This window comes from Neophocaena asiaeorientalis, unplaced genomic scaffold (assembly GCF_003031525.2).
Source record: "Neophocaena asiaeorientalis asiaeorientalis breed wild unplaced genomic scaffold, Neophocaena_asiaeorientalis_V1.1 scaffold123, whole genome shotgun sequence".
NCBI lineage: Eukaryota > Metazoa > Chordata > Mammalia > Artiodactyla > Phocoenidae > Neophocaena > Neophocaena asiaeorientalis.
In genome coordinates this window covers 3,004,244-3,026,968 of record NW_020173666.1, presented here as the reverse complement: position 1 = coordinate 3,026,968, position 22,725 = coordinate 3,004,244, and the positions used below count along the sequence as shown (strand labels likewise).

Sequence of the window (22,725 nt, the reverse complement as noted above, 5' to 3'; positions counted from 1 at the left end):
GATTTAGGAAGCAAAGATTGGAATTTGAGGCTCCTGAGACAATTAGAATTTGTGAGGCAGGGTACCAAGAAAGCAGGCATCTGAGCAGGGAAGGAACTCACAAATATGCATAGGGGTCTACTTGAGTCTTTAGCTGAATTTTAAACTTCGTTTGTACAAATACCTAACGATGCCTGGTAGACATTACTGGAAGATTGTGAGCTTAATGGAGATTCTGAAGGTTGCAGTGTTGAGTTGAGAGACATTGGAGTTCTGCCAAAATGAAGAAAATTTAATGAAAACACAGCATTCAGCTGAAACTCAAGAAAGGCTGTTCTTTAGAGCTACCCTAGCCCTGGAGTAATGGAAACTCTAGACCTGACTTAAGAAAGCTTAGAACAAAGTTTTGATAGGATTAAGCTAAACTGTCAGTAAACTGTCTGCCAGAACAAAATTCAACACTCTTGATGAAGACAGCATAATCTAGAGTCTTGGTAACGTAGCAAATACAATGGACAGTGCACAATGTAACCAATAGAAATACCCTTAGAGCTGACACAGATGTTGGACTTAGCAAACAAGGACTTTAAAATAGTGATTAAAAACGTGTTTAAGGATTTAAGGGAAAAGGTTGACATAATGAAAGAACAAATGGTGAATATTAACAGAGAAATGAACTATATAAAAAATAAAAAGAAATTCTAGAGCTGACTATAACTGAAATGAGACATTCCTGGATGGACTTAAACATTGTCAAATTTAGAAGAAAAGATTAGTAAACTTGAAAATAAGCAATAGAGATGATCTAAATGGAAACAAAGAATAAAGAAAAGAAAACTGAACAGAGGCTAAGTGACCCCTGGTACAATACTGTAGTGGGTGGAATAGTGACCCCCTCCCCAAAGACATATGTCCACCTAGAACCTCAGTATGTAACCTCATTTGACAAAAGGGTGTTTGCAGCTATAATTAAGGTAAGGATTCCACCATGAGATCAACCTGGATTAAAGAGGACCCTAAATCCTATGATGAGCATCCTTAAAAGAGAAAAGGAGAAGACACAGATACACAGAATGAAAGTCATGTGAAGACAGGGGCAGACATTGGCACAGATATGCTCTCACAAGCCAGGAAATGCCAGGAGCCAACAATGGTTAGAAGAGGCAAGGAAGGATTCTCTCATAGAGGCTTTGATAGAGATATGGCTCTGATAACACCTTGATTTTGGACTTCTGCCTTCCAGAACTGTGAGAGAATACATCTTTGTTGTTTCAAGCCACCCAGTGTGTGGTAAATTGCTACGGCAGCCCTAGTAAATGAATATAGCTATCAAATGATAAAATTTATGTGTATTCTTAGTCCTAAATGGAGCTCCTATAGAAATAAAATACTTAGGTATAGATTTAATAGACTATCTGTAAAATCTGTACATTGAAGGTTTAAAACATCGTTGAGAGAAATTAAAGATATACTGTGTTCATGGACCAGAAAACTCCATTTTGTTAAGATGCCAATGTTCCCCAAGTTTAACACAATTCCAGTTAAAATCTAAAGCAGTAAACTGTGTGGTCTATCCATACAATGGACTAATACTCAGCAATATAAAAAGGAATGGAGTAGCAACAACATGGAAGTATCTTAAAAACATTATGCTGAGCAAAAGATACCAGTGCCAAAAGAGTATTTACAGTTTTCCAATTTCATGAAGTTCTAGAAGAGACAAAACTAGTTTATTGTTATGGAAATGTGAACAGTGGTTGCCTCTTTGGGGATTGGGAAATTGAATGGAAATAGATTGAGGGATTTTTTCTGGGAAATAGAAATGTTCCATATCTTGTTAAGAGTATGAGGCATACTGGCACATTGCACTTATCAAAACTCATCAACTTAGATTTGCACTTCTTGCTATATGTAAATTACCCTCCAATAAAAAATTAACAATGAATGACACAAAGCCCCTATCCTTGTGAATTCCTTCATTACTGCCTTCAGACATTTAGTTATTCATTCATAACCACTTGTTATCAAAAATATTGGAAACAAATATAAAAAAGGAAAAAAAAATGTCTTAATATACGATAATCTACATGTAAATTAGGAGAAAAACAACTAATTCCAATAGAAAATGAGCAAAACACTCAAAAAATTTTTCAAAGAAGGAAATATTAAAGGAGGATATATAAGATATATAAAAAGATGCTTAAACCTCATTAATGATAAGTGAAATATAAATCTTTTTAGCATTAAAATTGGAATGAAGAAATATGAAAAACCAAGAAATATGATATCTTACTGTCATTCAGGGGAGTATGGATAAAATAAGGTAAATGTACACAAACTCAATGGAGGGAAATTTGACAAAATCTACCTAAATCACTACTGCATGTACCCAATGACCCAATAGTTCTAAGCATTTATCTAATATATGCATATACATGTTCAGAAAATTATATACTCAGATTTTTTTTAAATTCAGCACTGTTTATATAAACTAATGATGAGAATGATCACAAATCACTATCAGTAGGAGACTGGTTATATTAATTATATCATCAACAAATTTGAGAAATAAATGAAAATGAAATATTGAAATAAATGAAATAAAACATTTTACTATTATTTAATCCATAGTACTTCCCCAAACCCTCAATTGCTTAGATTGCAAATTTTGTGGGAAATTAGAAATTTTGTATTAATTCTACAGAATGAGTACTGGTATAAGATATTATGCCTGAAAATTATATAAGATATGTAGACATTCTTTAAAATTCCCACGAGATAGTACAAAACCTAAAGAGGCTCTTATTTAAGATTTTGTTACTAGCTCACTTCAAAGCCTTCAACATCTTTGCAATGGAATTTATTTCTTCTTTAGTACCATACAATGTTTGCTCACAGAATATATACTGTGGTCTGTCATGTCCTGTTGCACTACCAATATAATACACACACACCTTTTTTTGCATGTACTTTCGGTGGGGTACCCCAGAAATACATGTAGTAAAAAACTCTTAAGTGGATGTGTTTCCAAGAAAAGCATCTGAAAACCGTTTAGAAAGGAAAAGAAATTTCAGTGTCTGCTTGTGTAATTCATAAACATAAATAGCATCCCTTTAAAAGTAATAGCCTGTCTGAAATCTAAATAAAGAAAATATCTAATTCACAATTACTACTCTATCAATGTCTATGGAGAAATTTTTCAGTCTTTTCTGTGAAACACAACAAAAGTCAGGAATAAATAGAAAGAAATTTACTTGCATACAAATTCAATACTATGAAGTTGTCAGTTTTCCTTAAACTAATTTAATCTATATATTCAAGGCAATCAGAAGGAAATGATTTTTTTTGGTTTGAGGGGAAATTTTTAAAAATTGTATTAAAGTTCATCTAGAAATACAAATATGAAAATAGAAATATCTTGTAAAAGAATAACAATCTTGGATAGTGACTCTAATTTGGGGACAATTTCTGAATTATGTTCCCATTATCTTTCTACTCCATTTTGCTGTCACTTTCTTTGCCAGAAATAAATTCATAACACTGTTTTAAATGTTTATGTATAATTCTCTTGTTAATGGTAATTTTTGCAGTGAAATAAGGATAAGCTATGTGATAACTGTAAACAGTGTTTCCTCTACGAATATAAATGAAAAGATCTGGAGAGTAATGCTGGAGGTAACTATTTATTTAAAAGAAAAAAACATGAGGCCATAAACAGAAGAGGAGAGTTGCACATTAGTGCTTGCTAAAGTGTATCCCTGCATGAAGTAAAGTATAGTAAAATGTATCCCTGCATTTGGACTAGCAAAACATAACAGTACTCTAATGGTCTTAACATACCCGAAGAAAAAAATATATAAATATTATTTTTTATTATCTGAACTTATCTGAATAAAAATATATAAATGGTGCAGGCATATTGACATGAAAAGCCGCAAAGTAGTAATATGAACTAGTACTGAAAATGATCTAGAAGATTTTCAGGGATGAAGGGAAAACGAGGGGAAAAAAGGAGACATGACCCAACTTCTCTGGTGATCCGGTGGGTAGGACTCTGCACTCCCAATGCAGGGGGACTGGGTTTGATCCCTGGTCAGGGAACTAGATCCGCATGTGGCAACTAAAACGATCCCGCATCCCGCAACTAAAGATCCCGCATGCTGCAACTAAGACCTGGTGCAGACAAATAAATATTTTTTTAAAACCAAAAACAAAAGAGCTGCTTAATTTCCCATTTTGCCGAAGCTCAGACTTACTAACATAATACAGGGTATTTCCCACCTCCCTGTGTCTAAATCACCATGTTTGTGCCCCAATTGTGTCATCACAGTGTGGTGTCTTCTCAATTCTCCGCTCCTCCAAATTCTTATTTAAAAGGAATATCCTTGGGCTGCAATGACAACTCAAACACTGTTTCCAGGGTCAATAAGAGAGGAGAAAAAGAGCCCTGCCTTGTTTGCATTTATTTTAGAAAGGAAAAAAAGGAAAAGTATCAATATTAGGTAAAAGACAGTTCTTTTTAGTAATTTGCTTATATACTTGAGATGATCAGCATAAACACTATTGGGAAAAATGAGAGATCAGGAAGAGTACCAGCCACCAAATAGGTAAAGGTCACCTAGAAGATATAATCAATTTAAAAACAAAACATGATGACAGAATTCAGAAAAAGCATATTTATCAAAATAAATGTAAATGGAGGGGCTTCCCTGGTGGCACAGTGGTTGAGAATCTGCCTGCTAATGCAGGGGACATGGGTTCGAGCCCCGGTCTGGGAGGATCCCATATGCCGCGGAGCAACTAGGCCTGTGAGCCACAACTACTGAGCCTGCGCGTCTGGAGCCTGTGCTCCGCAACAAGAGAGGCCGCGATAGTGAGAGGCCCGCGCACTGCAATGAAGAATGGCCTCCACTTGCCACAGCTAGAGAAAGCCCTTGCAGAGAAACGAAGACCCAACACAGCAAAAATAAATAAATAAATTACTAAAACTCCTACCCCCAACATCTTCTAAAAAAAAAAAAAGAAAAATGTAAATGGATTATATTACTCTATTTCAGAGACTAGAGTCTTGGATTGAGTGGAAAAAAATATCCATTTATAAGAGAAAGGTTGAAAAACTAAATGTATGAACCAAAATGAACATGCTAATGATAACAAACGGAAGAACAAGTGTTAATGTCAGACAATCTATTAAAGTTGATAAAAGACTGCTTTACATTCATTTTAAAAATACAACATATCAATAAATATAAAGCAAATGTAGAACTTATGCAACTTGCAATGTAATATAGAAATAAGTAAAATGAAAAATAATTAGAGATAAATTTTTACATTTTACTTTTTCAGAAATTTACAAGCCAATAAGATGAAACGTAAATGACAATTTAAACTTATATCTCGGAGTATCACTGTTGTCCATTATTTCAGAAATAATTTGTTTATTAAAGCTCCTGTGTAGCCAGAATCATCAAGAAAAAAAGGGAGAAGACTCAAATCAATAGAATTAGAAACGAAAAAGGAGAAGTAACAACTGACACTGCAGAAATACAAAAGATCATGAGATTACTACAAGCAACTCTATGCCAATAAAATGGACAACCTGGAAGAAATGGACAAATTATTAGAAATGCACAACCTGCCAAGATTGAATCAGGAAGAAATAGAAAACATGAACAGACCAATCACAAGCACTGAAATTGAAACTGTGATTAAAAATCTTCCAACAAACAAAACCCCAGGACCTGATGGCTTCACAGGCGAATTCTCTCAAACATTTAGATATATGGAATTTAAGAAAAAAAATGTCATGAAGAACCTAGGGGTAAGACAGGAATAAAGACACAGACCTACTAGAGAATGGACTTGAGGATATGGGCGCGGGGAAGGGTGAGCTGTGACAAAGCAAGAGAGAGGCCTGGACATATATACACTACCAAACGTAAGATAGATAGCTAGTGGGAAGCAGCCGCATAGCACAGGGAGATCAGCTCAGTGCTTTGTGACCACCTGGAGGGGTGGGATAGGGAGGGTGGGAGGGAGGGAGACGCAAGAGGGAAGAGATATGGGAACATATGTATAACTGATTCACTTTGTTATAAAGCAGAAACGAACACATCATTGTAAAGCAATTATACCCCAATAAAAATAATTTTAAAAAAAGCTCCTGTGACTCTTACATTGCAAGTAATAACTTCAAAGTTTCTGTTAATTTTGATAAGTAGAATATTTTCTAAAAATAATGAATTGGGAATAAAAGTAAAAAAAGTTTTCAAAGTAATAACAATCTATTTCTTATTCAGAAGTCTAAGAAGGTTCAGGTAATAAAGTTTCTAAAGTACAGTTATAACAAATCTATTGATCTTCAGAGACTAATATGGCACACAAAAGCAATCGTTTTTAAAAAATATTTCCCATTATGATATCAAATTTTAGCAATTAAATGCTTACTTGCTATTTTATCTTAAAACATTTAGAAAATCAGTTACATAAACATAAATATCTGTTTATGAATCTAAATAACCAATTCCAAAAGCCACACTTACACTGGCAGCTCAAGGCTTTCTCATTCCCCAAGAGGTTAATTGCTGGAATGATAACTTGGCCCTTCCCCGTGGAGCTCACGATAACTTCTGCATTTTCTAGGATCTGTAGTTTGATGAATGCATCTGGTTTGGACGTGCGTACCTGTATCGTAACAGGATGTGGTAATGCAACTTTAACTGAATACCTATAAAGAAAAACATTCACTTTTATAAACAAGTATGCTGGTCTTTCCTTCAAATAGCTAAAAGAAACTGTATCATTTGCTGATATGATAATCTACAAGCAAAACCACTTTATAAAGTCAGTTAAAATCCTGGAAATATTAGTGCTATTATAAACTTTGGCAAAAGACCACAGTATGCTGTGGTAAAATGAAGTTAAATATAGGAAGTTTATTATCATCATATCCCAAACAGGAAATGTAACTTTTTATTTAGATATAATAAGCACTCACTTATAAAACTTGATAGACTGCAAACTACTGCCACATCAAACCTTTCCATTACGCCCTCCCCTCTAGTGGGACAAAAAGCACAACCGGCAGTAGCTTTCAAAACCTCACTGTTAACAGTGTTTGTTAAATACTGTTAACAGTATTTTCTTTCACAAAAATACAGAGAAGTCAGAAGTAGTACCTGTCGCTTATGCTTTCACCCTTTAACCAAGCCAGTTGGGAACCTCTTACAAAAAAGACTGGAAATGTGCAGTCTAATTCCTTCCCAACTCCTCTCTTAATGCAGTCTAAGAGGTTTCTTGTTTTGTTGAGGTTCTTTCCTACTTTAGGTGAATCTTTGCAAATGTTCAGGACCCTATAAACTTTCAATTTCTCTAGAAACTTGCTTTTCTATCTTCTCTCTTCCTTATCTTAAATTTCCCCACTTTATTTCTCCTTGATATTGGCTTTTGTACCTATGCAGTTCTCACCCACTGAAAAACAGATCAAAACAAAACAAAAAACAAACCAAAAAAAAAAAATCTTCAATCAACCCTGTTGACCAGTCTCGGCTCTATTTTATTCCCCAGCTAACAATCTAAGGAGAGTTGTCAACTTCCACTGTCCTCGGCTCATCACCTCCCACTCACTCACAGCGCTCCACTCTGCCCCCAACCAAGGTGCTAAACTTGCTCTTGCCATGGTGTCAAGCACCTTGTCACCACCCTATAGAAACCTCAGTTCTCATCTTCCTGAACTGTTAGGAGAATCTGACAAAGTCGAATCAACCCTCATTTTCTCTTTCTTCAAAAACTTTTCTCCATGAGCATAATAACTTTTGTACCTCCTATTTCAGGGTTGCTACTTTTAGACTTCTCTCACACTGACATTCCCATACATACCAGAGAATCTTAATATTCTGTCCTGGATCTGACTCTCTTTGTACAAACTTTCCTGGGCACTTCCATGGGCATAAACAGAATAATGAGTTCCAAATCTGTGTCTCCAGCCCGACTCCCCTCTGCAGTATCCCTTGGACATTTCACTGGTCTACCATGTTTAACACCTAAAAATGACTTAGGACTTCCTTGGTGGCACAGTGGTTAAGAATCCGCCTGCCAATGCAGGGGACACGGGTTCGATCCCTGGTCTGGGAAGATCCCACATGCTACAGAGCAGCTAAGCCTGTGCACCACAACTACTGAGCCTGCGCTCTAGAGCCCGCGAGCCACAACTCCTGAAGCCTGCGCACTCTAGGGTCCTCTTGCTGCAACTACTGAGCTTACGTGCTGCAGCTACTGAAGCCTGTGTGCCTAGAGCCTGTGCTCTGCAACAAGAGAAGCCACCTCAATGAGAAGCCCGCACACTGCAACGAAGAGTAGCCCCCGCTCACCGCAAATAGAGAAAGCCCGCGCGCAGCAAGGAAGGCTCAGTGCAGCCAAAAAAAATTTTTAAAAAAGAATTTATTGTCTTTCTGTTGCCCAACCAGCCAATGGGGTTCTCTTCCTGTAACCTCTAACTAACTAAATGACACTTACTGTCCAACAGTTCCCCAAGTCAAACCCCAATAAACCAACGCTCTCAATTTTACTTCCTTGGTACCTTAAAATCCTGTCTCGTCCCTCTAGATTCATTGTCACTACCTGTTATGGGTTAAATTGTGTCCCCCTCAAAAACATGCTGGAGTCCTAACCCCCAACCCCTCACAATGTCACCACTCTTAGAGATATTATCTCCCAGAGATAATCAAGTTAAAATGAGGTTCTTATGAAAAAGGGAAGTTTGGAGACAGACACAAGGAGAATGGTGCATGAAGAGGAACAGAAAGACCAGGGTGATAAATCTACGAGTCAAAGAATGCCAATGACCAGAACCCCCTAGAAGCTAGCAGAAAGCATGGAGCATCTTCTCCCTCCCAGCCCTCAGTAGGAATCAGTCCAGCTGGCACTTTGATCTCAGACTTGCAGAGTCAGGATTTCTGTTATGTAAGCCACCTACTTTGCCAGTTTGTGGCCCTTTGTTATGGCAGCCTTAGCAAACAAATACACTGACTTACTTCACTTGCCATGATCACACACCTGGGTTATTCTGCAACTTCTACGTGGCTGGTTTCCCTGTCTCCAGTTATGTTTCCCTTCATCCATACAACACACTGCAGTCTCCCGAGTGAGCTTTTTTTCCTTTTTGTTTCATGTTTTGTACCTTTTATGATTACATATAATTTCATAACAATAAGGTTCTAACATTTTTTCTGTTCTTAGAAATTATATTTAGAGTACTTTTTCAATTCATACGTTGCAGACATAATGTTTTAACACAGTCTATTAATGCCATTTTTCTTAAAATCCTCCAAAGCATCTCAGTGCCTCTACGGTTAAATCTGAATCTCTTCTTGCCTTGAGGCCCTTCAGGAAAGGGCCCTGCCAACCTCTGGATCTTACTTCTTGCTAGAGCACCCTAGAACCCCATTTTGCAAACAAAACAAAGATCATACTGAAAAGGTCATATTCTCTCTAATTTCTGAATTTTTACATGTGCTACTCAAGCAGTTCTCTCCTCACCTTCCTCTCAACTCATCCTGACAGATTTAGGACCAGCTGCTATGACTAATGTAGGTATTGGGTTCAATATCACTGAGTCTAATAGTGGCCCTGCTGTGTGATACAATGGTTTCCTATCATAGTAGTTAAAATACTTTATCACAATTGTTATTTTTAGTTACTGGCACATTTCCTTCCTTCTCTCCTTTTTTTTTTTTTTGCTTTCTTCTAATAGGCAGTATGCAAATATATTACAAGAAGCAGATAGATTAAAAAGAGAATTCTTCAACCCTTTTATTGCCCTCAGTTTATGTGCTTTTATTTAGTATTTTCTCTAAAATTTTACCTGTATATAAAATATATAAACAACTATAAACACAAGAAAATATACTTGGTACCAAACGTAAAATAGATAGCTAGTGGGAAGCAGCCGCATAGCACAGGGAGGTCGGCTCAGTGCTTTGTGACCACCTAGAGGGGTGGCATAAGGAGGGTGGGAGGGAAGGAGACGCAAGAGGGAAGAGATATGGGAACGTATATATATAACTGATTCACTTTGTTCTAAAGCAGAAACTAACACACCATTGTAAAGCAATTATACTCCAATAAAGATATTAAAAAGGAAAAAAAAAGAAAATATACTTGCGATATACTGTATATATTGTTCTGTAATTTAGTTTTGTTGTTGATTATCTTTCTTTGCAAAAAAGGTGAGCATGTTTGTTAAAGGGAAAAAGGTTTTAAGGAACAAATAAATATTAATTATAGAGAAAAATCAGCTAGAATACAATGAATTATTATTTGTGCCTATACTGTCAGAAAGACTTGGGTTTTACTTTTGAAAACCAATTTACCAATATGTATGGTTTCTTTAAAATATTTAATCTCCTTAAAACAATAAATCTTTAGACAATAATCAGAAATTTTCTTTAATATTTACAATAAAATATGCCCATCATATCTCTATTAATACTATAGAAAAAGTAGAAAAGGAAATTTGTAACAACAGGGAGTAACCAATAACCAAAAAATTTGTATATTCATGTGAATAATTATTAGATAATCATGAAAAAGAGTTCACAAAATGTCTTAACGGCATTGGGAAATGTTAACAGTATAATGTTAAGTAAAAAGTCAGATTATAAAACTTATGTTATGATTTTAATAAGTTAAACTGCGACTAGAAAAAACATTCTAAGAAAATACAATAGAATACTAACAATGATAGTTTCTAGGTGGTTTGATTATGTGTGATTTTTATTTCCTTAATAAATAACATATTTGCCAAACTTTCTGCATAGAAAAAATATATGAAAAGAGAAGACAAGTATTCTAACAACTCATTTAATGAACATTTAACAATATTTAGTGAAGGCCAACTACGTGTCAGGCATATATCAATACGTCCTGTATTGATAAGATATGGTTCCTGCCTCCAATAAATGTTAATTCTCATGGAGGTGTATGTGAAATTAACCAGATAAAATTTGATATGTCACATTCTCAGAAAGAACCAAAGACTATAGAAGCACGACCAGGACTAACTAGTTATATTTGGAGGTTTGGGTATAAAAGATTTGACTCTTGAAAGTGATCCTTAAAAGTGATAAATTTTGCTAGGTGGAAAAATGGAGACAGAATATAACAGGATAAGAGGAAAGGCATGGGCAAGATAAAATCACATCACAAATATGTCAGGAGCTGGTCCATAGCTCCATCAAGAGAGTGCACAGTGTGTTGGGAGGCTGGGCAGGAGTGTTTGTGGTTTGGATTTTACTTTACAGCCAATGGAAATTTGTCCAAAATTTTAAAGATGGGAAATCACATATTTAAATGTGTTTGTTAGAAAGGTAACTACTCTGGTAGTAAAGGATGGATATGTAAATGAATAAAGTGAGAGAGACAGAGAAACCGTTAAAAATGAAGAGTGAATATAACGGAGACATGGACACAGCATTTCTATAGACAAAATATAATGAGGCCCTGAAGTAGTGGAGGACATTGAGAATAAAGAGGAGGGCATAGAGATGAGAGGTATGAGGGAATGAGAATCAAAAGGGCTGATTAATGAAAGAGAGTGGAGTCCATGATGAGGCTATTCATGGAGAATCTATAAATACATATGAAAAGAAGGATGAGTTGGCAGATAAGGAGAAACCTACACAAGAGAAGAGTTAGAGATGGAACAGAACGAGGAGAGAGTAAAAAGAGGGAAGAGTGTTAGGATGTTCAATGAAAGTCAAATACTATGAGGACTAAGAAACCATTATGTGCAACATAGGCTTGATCTTATATAAAATTTATATAATCACATTACTCTCTATGTTGTTTCCAAAAGAGTATAAAAGTGAAGTTCAAAATTCACCCAGGATTTTATAGAAAATTTACTGATTTTGATAATATTAATATTTAAAATAAAATATTTAAATTTAAAGTCAATTATTTAATACAAAAATTATTAATATTTTCAAAGGAATGCATTTCCTTTCTGTCACATACCTGAATACAATTTTCTTATCATTGGGTATGTAGTAATCTCTGATTTCCTTTATGGCAAAGGTATTACATGGAGGATCTCGAGACAGACATGGGAGTGGATGATAAGAACCAATGAGGCGCATTTTCCATCGTGAGGATGTTACATACACATCACCAGTATATGCTTCAGCCACGAATGTATATCCTTTCTACAGGAAAAAAGAATTACATAGAAGTAAGTGACATGGTCACTAGTCTCTCAAAGGTACAATAGATGATTTCACAGTATTAAAAATCTTTATTATCTTAATATACATGAAGATCCTAAAATCTATTGATAATCAACAAATCACTAGCATGTTTTGAAATCCCTCTCAAAAATTGCTATCTTACATGTTTTTGGAGAAAATGGAAAACTCTAACACTTTTGTTTGTATGGTTCCCTAGCTATACAAAAAAAGTGCTTAACTGTGGTAGATGATTACTACATTTCCTGCTAATTCTCCTAATGCTTCCTAAGGCAGATTTTTATCATTATATCATCCTGGATTAGCCCAATAGCTTCCTACTTGATTTCCCTGTCTTCTCAGTATCATCTTTCTGAATATGAGATGAAAAAGGCAGAGGAGTTTATGGAAATGTAGTGCCCTTAGGATGACCACTGGCAGGTAAAGCTATCAAATTAGCAGCAGATCTGGTTCCATGGAACCCAGATGTGAGCCTGGAGATGAGCTCTTTAGGTTGGAGAAAAGAAGCAGTTAAGGAACCTGGGAAAGTGCTAACAGACAAAAGTTCAAAGTAATTCTGAGTTTATAATTCCATACATTTCTAACAAGACAGAAGAATATAGATTTGTATTCCAGTTGCTCTCTGATGCAGAGGAAGCTCTCCAATGTGCCTAGATTTTTAGGAACAAAAGTTAGAAATACACAAGACAGAATGAATTCATAACATTGCAAGAAACACCTAGGAATGTTAACCAAAATTCCAAAACCTGTAATAAGATCAGAATTGCAACACCCATAAGGACCTTTGACATTACGTTTGGGGCAAGAAGAAAAGGAAGATAAATCATGTATGCTAAAGTGTTTTTATCAGCAAAGTGCAGATTTATTGCTGTTTTTGTTATTATTTGGGCTTGTGGTAGTGATCTATTAAAGAAGCAAAACAAAAGTACATGACTCTGATTTTGTGTGTGCCTAGACTCAGAGAACAATTTTGAGAGGAATAAAAGTTTATAAAATGGTAGGATAGATATTGGTAAGTGAAAGTCTAAAGCTAAATCAGTGATAGGATTTTGAGAGGACCTGGTGACTCTAAACCGACCTCAAGACTCTGTAATAGAAGAGTAACATAATCGAGTACTGAGTACTGAGAAACCTCATAGATAAGTATTTCAAATCACAGGTTATGGTCTTTGAAAAATTATGAAAAAATATATGTCAAACAATTCTAAAGGGTTAACTGTGTAACCAGGTGTTTTTATTTTTTTTAACCTCAGACACTAGTTCTGTGGACGTATGTTAGAAAAAGTTGACCTAAAATAGGCTACATATGTGTCAAATGCCTGGCAAGTGCCAAAATGCGAACGCGATCATGGGCTACGAAACAATGGAGTAATGATCCTCCTTCAGATGGGTTGGAATTCCCTTTAGAGGCTGCATTTAGTTCTGGGAACTACATTTTAGAGGAGACTTAGATAATTTGGAGAAATGTTCAAAGATCAAGAATTGTGACGAAAGGAAAACCATACCACAGAAGGATGACTGCAGCTATTCTTGTATTCATACAGCTCTATATTCTCCTCCTCATTCTCTCCATTTTATTCTAAAAAGACCCAGAGTGAGAGGTTAGAAGAAGGAGGTATTTGACAGAGGGAATGGCTATGCTTGTTGCAATCCTAAATTTACAGTTTAGAAATAATAGTTAAATGGAGATAGAGTGTTTTTCTGCATATTGACTCAAAATGTGTCATTTAAAGCTACCCCCCAAATTCAAGTTTAGTCTAGAAAGGGAGGTCTTCACTGGGAGTACTAAACAAAACCCAAACCAAACCCAAAGTATGCTAGATATAAACAAGAATCAGATTCTTATGTGGTTCAACTAAATATCCTTAAAGATCCCTACAAAAATTAAGTATCAGTGGCTAATATGATTAATATTAGTATACTTATCTAGTCAAGTAAAGAGCTTATCTCTAGAATTTAATGACATCTATGATCTTGATAGAGTCTCCCTTTGGATGATATCATCTTTTTCATATGGATCTTTGGGACTTTTGATTTCCAATCACAAATGAAATAAATTTTTATATTCAAAAGGAAATCTAGGCCAAACGTGACAAACAGACATTATAAAAATAACCCATCAATTGTTCCTGGTGTGAAGACAAGTTTGTTAACGAAGAACTAGTTATCTCTTATAGTATTTGGTTTAACCCAAGATATTCTGCTGGAGAGAGGCAAGGTTTATTAATAAATTTCCCAAGCTATAATTTTTAATAAATTGCTATTTACGAGGACATAAGGGAGAATAAATATAGTGCAAAAGGGAGTTGTATGGAGGGTCAAATTGTATTAGGGTCAAATAAATTCAGTTTTTAAGTACCTGTTTGATGTACAGAAATTGTCTTTTATTGGCAAATTCTTCTATTTTTAATTGAAATATAAATACTCTTTCAAAGCAATTAGAAAAATAACATATTGGTGCACAGACTTTGAGTTTTTAAAAATTACATTTAAGTATATAACTCCAAATATACATAACTGCACACAATGTGCAAAATTTAATACAAACAAAATGACTTAAGTCCAATTTACAATTTGATAATATCTTCAAATTTAGTAAAATCAGACTGCATTATTGAGAAAATTTGTATCTCATGAAAAATAGAAAAAAATGATAAGCTTTTAATAAAAGATGAGTTTTTAAATTATAACGAAATAGTATAAAAACTCATTAGTAAAATATAAAGTTTTAACAATAGTTATACACAGCCACACACCTCTATGTATAGATATAAATGGATTAAATGATTTCATGAAAAATTTAATTGCCCTGATTTTTAAAAAGTTTCCTAAATTCCTAAAATCTCTAAAATAGCTTAACAGTGAACAAGTAGAATTTGAAATTAAAAACAAATTACATTAGCATCCACAAAACTGAAATACTTAGATATAAATCTAACAAAATATGTACAAAATGTGTATGAAAAAAATTATAAAACGCTGATGAACAAAGTCAAAGGAGAACTAAAAAAATGAGATATTCTATGTTCATGGATAGGAAGAATCAACACTGTGAATATTTCAGTTATTTCCAACTTGATCTATAGATTTAATGCAATCTCATTCAAAATCTCAGCATGCTATTTTATGGAAACCAACAAACTGGTTGTAAGGTTTATATGGAGAAGACCAAGAATAACCAACACAATACTGAAAGAGAAAAACAAAGTTGGAGAACTGAAACTAATCGACTTTAAGACTCGCTATAAAGCTGCCATCATTAAGACAGTGTCATTTTGACAAAGTAACAGACATACAGATCAATGGAATAGAATAGACCCAGAAATAGACCCACATAAATGTAGTGAACGGATATTTGACAAAAGAGCAAAGGCAATACAATGGATCAAAAACAGTCTTTTCAACAAATGGTGCTGGAAAAACTGGACACCCAAAGCAAAAAAGAGAATCTAGACACAGACCCTCACCCTTCACAAAAATTAACTCCAAACAGATTACAGACCAAAATGTAAAATACAAAACTATAAAACTCTTAGAGGGTAACATAAGAGAAAGCCTAGGAATCTCTTGGGTATGGCAATGACTTTCCAGATCCAACAAAAAAGGCATGATCCACGAAACTGGATCCATGAATTTTAATGAAGCTGGACTTTATTAAAATTAAAAACTTTTGCTCTGTCAAAGAACATGTCAAGAAAATGAGAAGACAAGCCATAGACTGGGAAAAAATATTTGCAAAAGACACATATGATAAAGGACTGTTTCCAAAATGTACAAAAACTTTAAAAACTCAATAATAAGAAAACTAACAACCTGATTTAAAAATTGGCCAAATATTTTAACAGACACCTCATCAAAGAAGAAATATAGATGGCAAATAAGCATACGAAAAGATGGTCCACATCATATGACATCAGAGAAACTAAAACAACAATGAAATAACACTACACAGGTATTAAAATGGCCAAAATCCAGAACACTGACAACACCAGATGCTGAGGAGGGTATGGAGCAATGGGAGCTCTCATATACTGCTGCAGGAATGAAAAATGTTACAGACATTTTGGAGGCCAGTTTGGTGGTTTCTTACAAAAGTAAACAGTTTGGTGGTTTCTCACTATATGATCCAGAAATTATGCTTCTTGTTATTTACCCAAAGGAGTTAAAAACTTATGTCCATACAAAAACATGCACACTTTGTTCATGATTGCCAAAACTTGGAAGCAGCCAAGGTGTTCTACAGTAGGTGAATGGATAAATAAACGGTGGTATATCCAGACATGAAATATTATTCAGCGTTAAAAATAAATGAGCTATTAGCCATGAAAAGACATGAAGAAAGCATAAATGCAGGTTTTAAAGTGAAGGAAGCCAATCTGAAAAGTTTTCTTATGTACTATATGATTCCGACTTTATGACATTTTGGAAAAGACAAAACTATGGAGATAGAGGATCAGTGGTTGGCAGGGCTTGGGGTGGGTGGATAAATAAGTGGAACACAGAGGATTATTAGGGCAGTAAAAATACTCTGCATGATCTCATAATAATGGATGCATGTCATTTTACATTTGTCTAAACCCATAGAAGGTACAACACTGGTACAAACAGCGAACCATAATGTAAACTATGGACTTTGTGTGATTATGATGTGTCAATGTAAAATGAGCAATTGTAACAAATGCACCACTCTGGTAGGGGATGTTGATAATGAGGAAGGCTGTGCATGTGGGGGAGAAGAGAGTATAAGCGCTATCTCTGTACTTTCCTCTCAATTTTGCTGACTCTAAAAAATAAAGTCTTATGTTAAAAAATTCTTAAAATAACTCAAAAGAACTATCGGGTTCTTTTAAGGAGAGATATTCTGTATCTTTTATTCCTATAAACCAGTATTCATCAGGTAGATATGTCTAAATTTATACAAAATAATGCATAGAACCATAGAAGTCAGTCACAACCACAGCTCGAAGAGAAAAATAAAGAGGTTCAAAGCCATACAACTAAAGAATGGAACATGAGAGCTACAGGAGATCTCCTGATTTGCAGTGCAGGTATACACTAGCTTTTATCGTGCTTCCCTCTTAGAAGAAGTGACTGGAAACACAAAAATGAGGTTCAGGTAAATAGAGAAGTAACATGATTTGCGTGGACATCAACCATCAGGGTCTGTGTTCAGCAGGAGTAACGTGCCGAGAGTGTCTATTCTTGAAGGAATCTGGGTAGCCCTGGAAAAGGCTGGGGCTGCTGGGATGGTGAGTGGCTGTGTAATCACAATCTTCTGACATGTTTAGGAATAGAATAAAAAACCCACTGGGAAGCTGAGAAAACCTGCTGCTTTGGTTTGGTTTAGGGATAGGAATAAATGTGCTCTTTACCTCCATTTTCATTTTAAGGGTTTGTATGATTTTAATAATGAGAATTTCTAACTTTTCCTTTTGTCATATTTTCTTTGGATAAAAGATAAGAAGGAGGGTGAATGTTCTAGCACTCGCATTAGTTACCTTTTGCTGTCAAATACATGGGACTTCTATGGAGAAAGACCAGGACCCTATTCCTCTGTTACGTAGATTGAAAACTCATCTGTTCTACCCTCTGTTGGAACCTCTCAGGGTGCTGACTTCTCACTGCTATTCTATCGTATGAGGAGAATAAATTTTACACCTACCTTATTCTTAGTGTAAAGATAAGGCACCACTTTTTGGAATACCTTTGGCACTTGTTCCATTGTGTCATTATTAACAACGTGGAGCATACAGACTGGAAGTGTAGTATATACTTTGGGAACCAAAGTCATATCTTGAGGAACCAAAAATGTTTCTCTGTAATTACAAAAGCATGAACTTTCCCTTGACATGAATCAGAAAGTCTGAAATTAGGTTTGATGCTAAGAAATAAAAACATAAGTTTAAAGTTGCAAATAACTTAAAAGCAGCATACTGTTTTCCTTTAAAATTCTTATTGATACACTATTTTGTCATGCAAATGCAAACCTTTTAAGAAACCCCATTTATAAGTAATTTGTGACTCTTACCTAATAGGCTATTGCTTCGAAATTAGTAAATTTATTTATATACGGAAAGCAGCTCAATTTATTTTATTATGTTTACCATACTCATAAAAAGTTCTAACAATTAACACTTCATAGTCTTCATATTTTGTTTAAAGAAACATGAATAAAAATTTCTATAATATCTCATTTATGCATAGCAGATACGGAAGAAATTTTAACTAACTTGTGAAAGCAACTTAAACGTTCATATTAATACTTTTACTACTATCATAAAGAATCATAAAGAAAGCTCTGTATATATGAATATTTCATGCCACTTAAGAGAGATATTACTTGCCAATATGATAGCCTCACCTGAATACTATAAACCAAGTATTTGGTGGCTGGTCTGCGTAAGTCACAGTGTAGTCAGCAAAAGCAATCTTAGTTTCTTCATCTTGATAGCATGGATAAGATTCCATAGACTTGCACTTACTTTTAAACATTCGTCTAAAAATTTAAAAATAATTTAAGTACCAATGGTAAAACAACTTTTAAAATAAATTCTATTTACAAAAAAGAAATAGGCAAAAAAACAGCATAAAATATCGTAGTACATTGTTGGCTAGATTGAGTCCTTCATCAAATGGGGGCTCGTGGTGCACGGCACCAAAGCAGGAGAGCCCATTCCAGATTAACCATGATGTCTATCAAAGGTGCCCAAAGTTATTTGAAGTTCTTAGTCAAGAGAGAACCTAATTCATGATCTAAGGAGTAACTGAAATTTATAGATGGGAAATCAGCACTAAAGTTCAACCTATAAGGGTGATTAAACTAGAAGCATGCAAACTAGCAATAAAACTGGGTGGAAGCCACTGAAGGTCTGGGGTTGACTGGAGACTCAATACTAGAATGGAGTTTAAAGTGAGTAATGGATTTGGAAAAAAAGACTAAAAAACCCCCTGAAAATAGAGGCCACGAACAAGGGGAGAGTGCCAGAGTTTTCCTTCTACATGATTTCTGGTGCAACTGAGGTTTCTCCATGTTTGACCCCTGGAAGCCTGTGGCATATTCCAGAACACGATGGAAGTGATGAGAGAGATCCTCCAGGTCCTGTACCTCCCACTCTGCCAGGAACCGGACCCAGCCTCAGTAGCACCAGGAATCTCAGGTCTTTTATACAATGTCTTGGGTATTAGCTGGGACAGAAGCTATAATGGCCATAGGAATGGTTCTCTGTTAGAGGTCTAGACAGAGCTAGAGGTGCTCTTGGCTTCCAGAAGGTGGATGGCTCAACTGTACTGTCACGGGGAAGCAGAGCCATAGAGATCCTCACAGAGGATAGGATTCACATGCTCCATTTGATCACTGGTCTTTGGTGGTGGGAGGAAAATGACAGGTTTGTATTCGGAAGGATTTTAAAAAGCTTTTCAAAATAATGACAAGAACAAAGACCAGGGCAATTATATATTCTGATTCTTCTGGGGCAGTCCTGGTTTAGGCTCATATCCCTGGTATAATTATTAATAGTGCTCCCCCGTTCCCTGTCAGAGTGTCCCAGTTTGGTTGATAAATAACCTGATCACCCTCACTAGGAAGTATGACGTGATGGTCGGTCAATGCAGAGTACCCCTGTCAATCATATGGGGGCTGGCTGAGCCAGTACAGGAACTAAGCAGGCCACATAGGGAACTGAGTGCAGTGGGTCCCACCACGATTCTAAGAGAACAGTGCAATTTAAAGGCTTTCCAGACTGTCACTGTTTCCATCACACATTCTACACATTTTCAGATACCTCAGGAAATTCTAATGAGTATAGGACCATCGAAATCCTGCTGTACCATGTGGAATATCTTAAATGACCCATAGAGAGATATCCCTGACATAATCAAAAGATTTAGTTTTAACTTTGCATCCTAGGACAGAGAGAAAGTTATATTGGAAAACTGAGCCTTGCCCAAAGCCAGCTGTTGAAGTTGTGAGAATGCAAGGCTAGGCTCAAGGACCTCAAAGTTACTCATGTACTACTACTAATAATAGCAATATTTATAATAACTAATGTTGTGTAATGGCTCAATCTGTAGCATTGTGCTAAATAATTTTCCAGGATTACCTTAATTTATCTTTTCAGCTTTATAAAGGAATAATACTATGAAGTAGATATTATTATCCTTATATTACAGATGAAAAAAACTTAATTTTATGTTCAGAGAGGATAAGAAACTTACCCCAGGTCACACATCTGATAATCAGTAGAAGTGGGGTTAGCATTAGGTCTCATACCAAAAGGTGTGCTTTTGACCGTGTAATTAATGCCTTCTAGGATGAGGAGGTAGCTTTGGATGCTCCTGACATTTAAGTTTAAAGATGGGTGAGACTTGTGAGTTTCATCCGTTCAGTAGATTGGGGTGTGCAACTCAGACTATTGAAAGAGCATGGCCAATATCTGCAGTGGATATTCGCTGAGTTTCTTTCTGGGAAATGCTCTTGGCTATGGTAGAAGGAACACATGGAGAGGAACGCCAGCTCCCTGAAGGAGTTATGCCTGTGTTTCAAATACACCTCCATAGTGAACTGACCTGAGTCCCTAATAAGGCAACACATGATTTTAGCACTCCATTTATGTGAAAATTAGATGGAATTTCTGGGCCAGAAATCTTCCTTACAATGTTGAAGCAGTTTGGAGAAGGAGGTTCTTCGTGCTCTCTGTGTCTGTCCAAACAATTGGGGTCTTAGGCAGAAGAGTACCCGTTTTAGAAAACAGGCTTCTGGAGCAAAAGTTTAATCAAGCTGAATTATCAGGTGACAGCAGTATCCACAGGTCAGGACTTGGGTGAGGTGAGTGAGGTACTCGCTCTCAGGGTTGGGAAAATACAAATTTGGATTTTTTCCAAATTAAAAATTTTGACATTTGGCTCATCATGAGATTTTTTCAATAACTTTAGGTTATTTTAAATTTTTATATGTTTACATGCATAATTTTCTATTTGTCGCTTATAAATATAAGTCCAATCATTATTTCATTTTGACCTTGTATCCAGAAACTTTTCTTTAATTTTCTCATTAATTCTAATAAATTCATGTAGGTTTTCTGGCATTTTCTACATATATAACCATGTTGCCTGTAAACAGTAGTTTTATTTCTTCCCTTCAAACTCTGGTGGCTTTTATTTTGCTTTATTGCCTTTTTGCCCTTCACAAAATTCCAGGACTATCTTGAATAGAAGTGTTTGTTCAGGCCTCTTTGTCTCATTCTCAAACTCAAGAAAAAGCTTTCAAAATTTCACCACTAATCATGTTTGTAGTAATTGCTTAAAAATAGCAGATACCATAACATATTAAGGAAAGTCTTCTCTAATCCTAGTTTGCTAAAAAATTTTAAAATTTTGAATTTTTGTTAAATTTTTTCAAATGTTTTTTTCTGAACCTAGCCAGAGAACCGAGTGATTTGTTCCTTTTCCCTGTTAATGTGCCGAATTGATGAATTTCCTAATGTTAAACCACTATTACACGTCTTAGATTGGGAGAGCCACTTGGTTATAAGGTATTATTCTTTTTATATAATTCTGAGTTTGATTTGCTAATATTTTATTACATTTTTTCATCTAATTTCATGAGGGCATTTGGTTTGCAATTTCACTTTTTTTCCTGTCCTTGTTGAGTTTTTTAAATCAAGGTTATGAGTTGGTAAATGTCTCCTCTTTTTTTCTGTTCTCTGGAATATGTATAAGATTAATCTTATTTCTTAAATTCACTTGTGGATCCATTAGCATATTGCTAGCGAATGTATTATGTATCCTTGCCCTACCAGTGTTTCATCTAGATTATTACTTTTACCACTTCTGCGATAATGCTATAGAACCTTAGAACTCTTTAAAGCTTATTACCCAACTTCTGCATTTTGCATTGGTAAGGTTAAGAATTTACTCTTACATATGGCTCTTAGTGTGATTGTCCTTTGAAAATAGTGTGTCTTATTTCTCTGGTTACTTTGAAGGTTTTTCTTTTGGCCTTTGGTTTTCAGCAATTTGACTACAATGAGTCTGGGTATGGTTCTCTTCGTGTCCTTCCTGCATGGAGTGTGCATGCAGAGTCTCTTGAAGATATGGGTTGATGTATTTTATCAGTTTTGGAAATTTGTCAGCTATTATCTTTTTACATTCTGGGACTATAATGATACAAATATTAGACTTTCTAAGCATGTTCCCCATGTCCCTTAGCTCTTTCCTTATTTTCCACCTTTTTTCTATTGACCTATCTCCCACTTCACTAATCTCTTCCTCTATTCTTCCTGATCTGCTGTTAACTAATTAAAAAGTTTTGAATTTCAGTTGTTAAAAATCTTATTTATGTAATTTCCATTTAACTGTGTTTTATTAATCTAGACTTTTAATTTATTTTCTCTTTCTTTAACCTTTATTTTCTTGGGCATTTCCGTAATACTTACCTTTAGAGATTTGGTCTGCTAGCTCCTACATCACCAAGTGGTCTGCTTCTTTTATATATAATATATATATA

The 22,725-nt window shown here is 35.3% G+C and overlaps 1 protein-coding gene across 4 annotated transcripts in view; it reads right to left on the bottom strand.

Annotated features, from left to right (window-relative positions):
* Nucleotides 1-22,725, bottom strand: part of ADGB (androglobin) — a 139,126-nt gene that overhangs the window by 27,039 nt on the left and 89,362 nt on the right. For all 4 annotated transcript variants that reach the window (XR_003003596.1, XR_003003597.1, XM_024747897.1 and 1 more), the window contains exons 24-27: nucleotides 18,583-18,717; nucleotides 17,884-18,037; nucleotides 11,995-12,182; nucleotides 6,522-6,706 (exon numbers count right to left, since the gene is read on the bottom strand). Coding sequence is in view for 2 of the 4 variants with exons in the window: in XM_024747897.1 (XP_024603665.1) it covers nucleotides 6,522-6,706; nucleotides 11,995-12,182; nucleotides 17,884-18,037; nucleotides 18,583-18,717 (662 nt within the window). In the remaining 2 variants the exon portion in view is untranslated. The remainder of the gene's footprint in view (nucleotides 1-6,521; nucleotides 6,707-11,994; nucleotides 12,183-17,883; nucleotides 18,038-18,582; nucleotides 18,718-22,725) is intronic.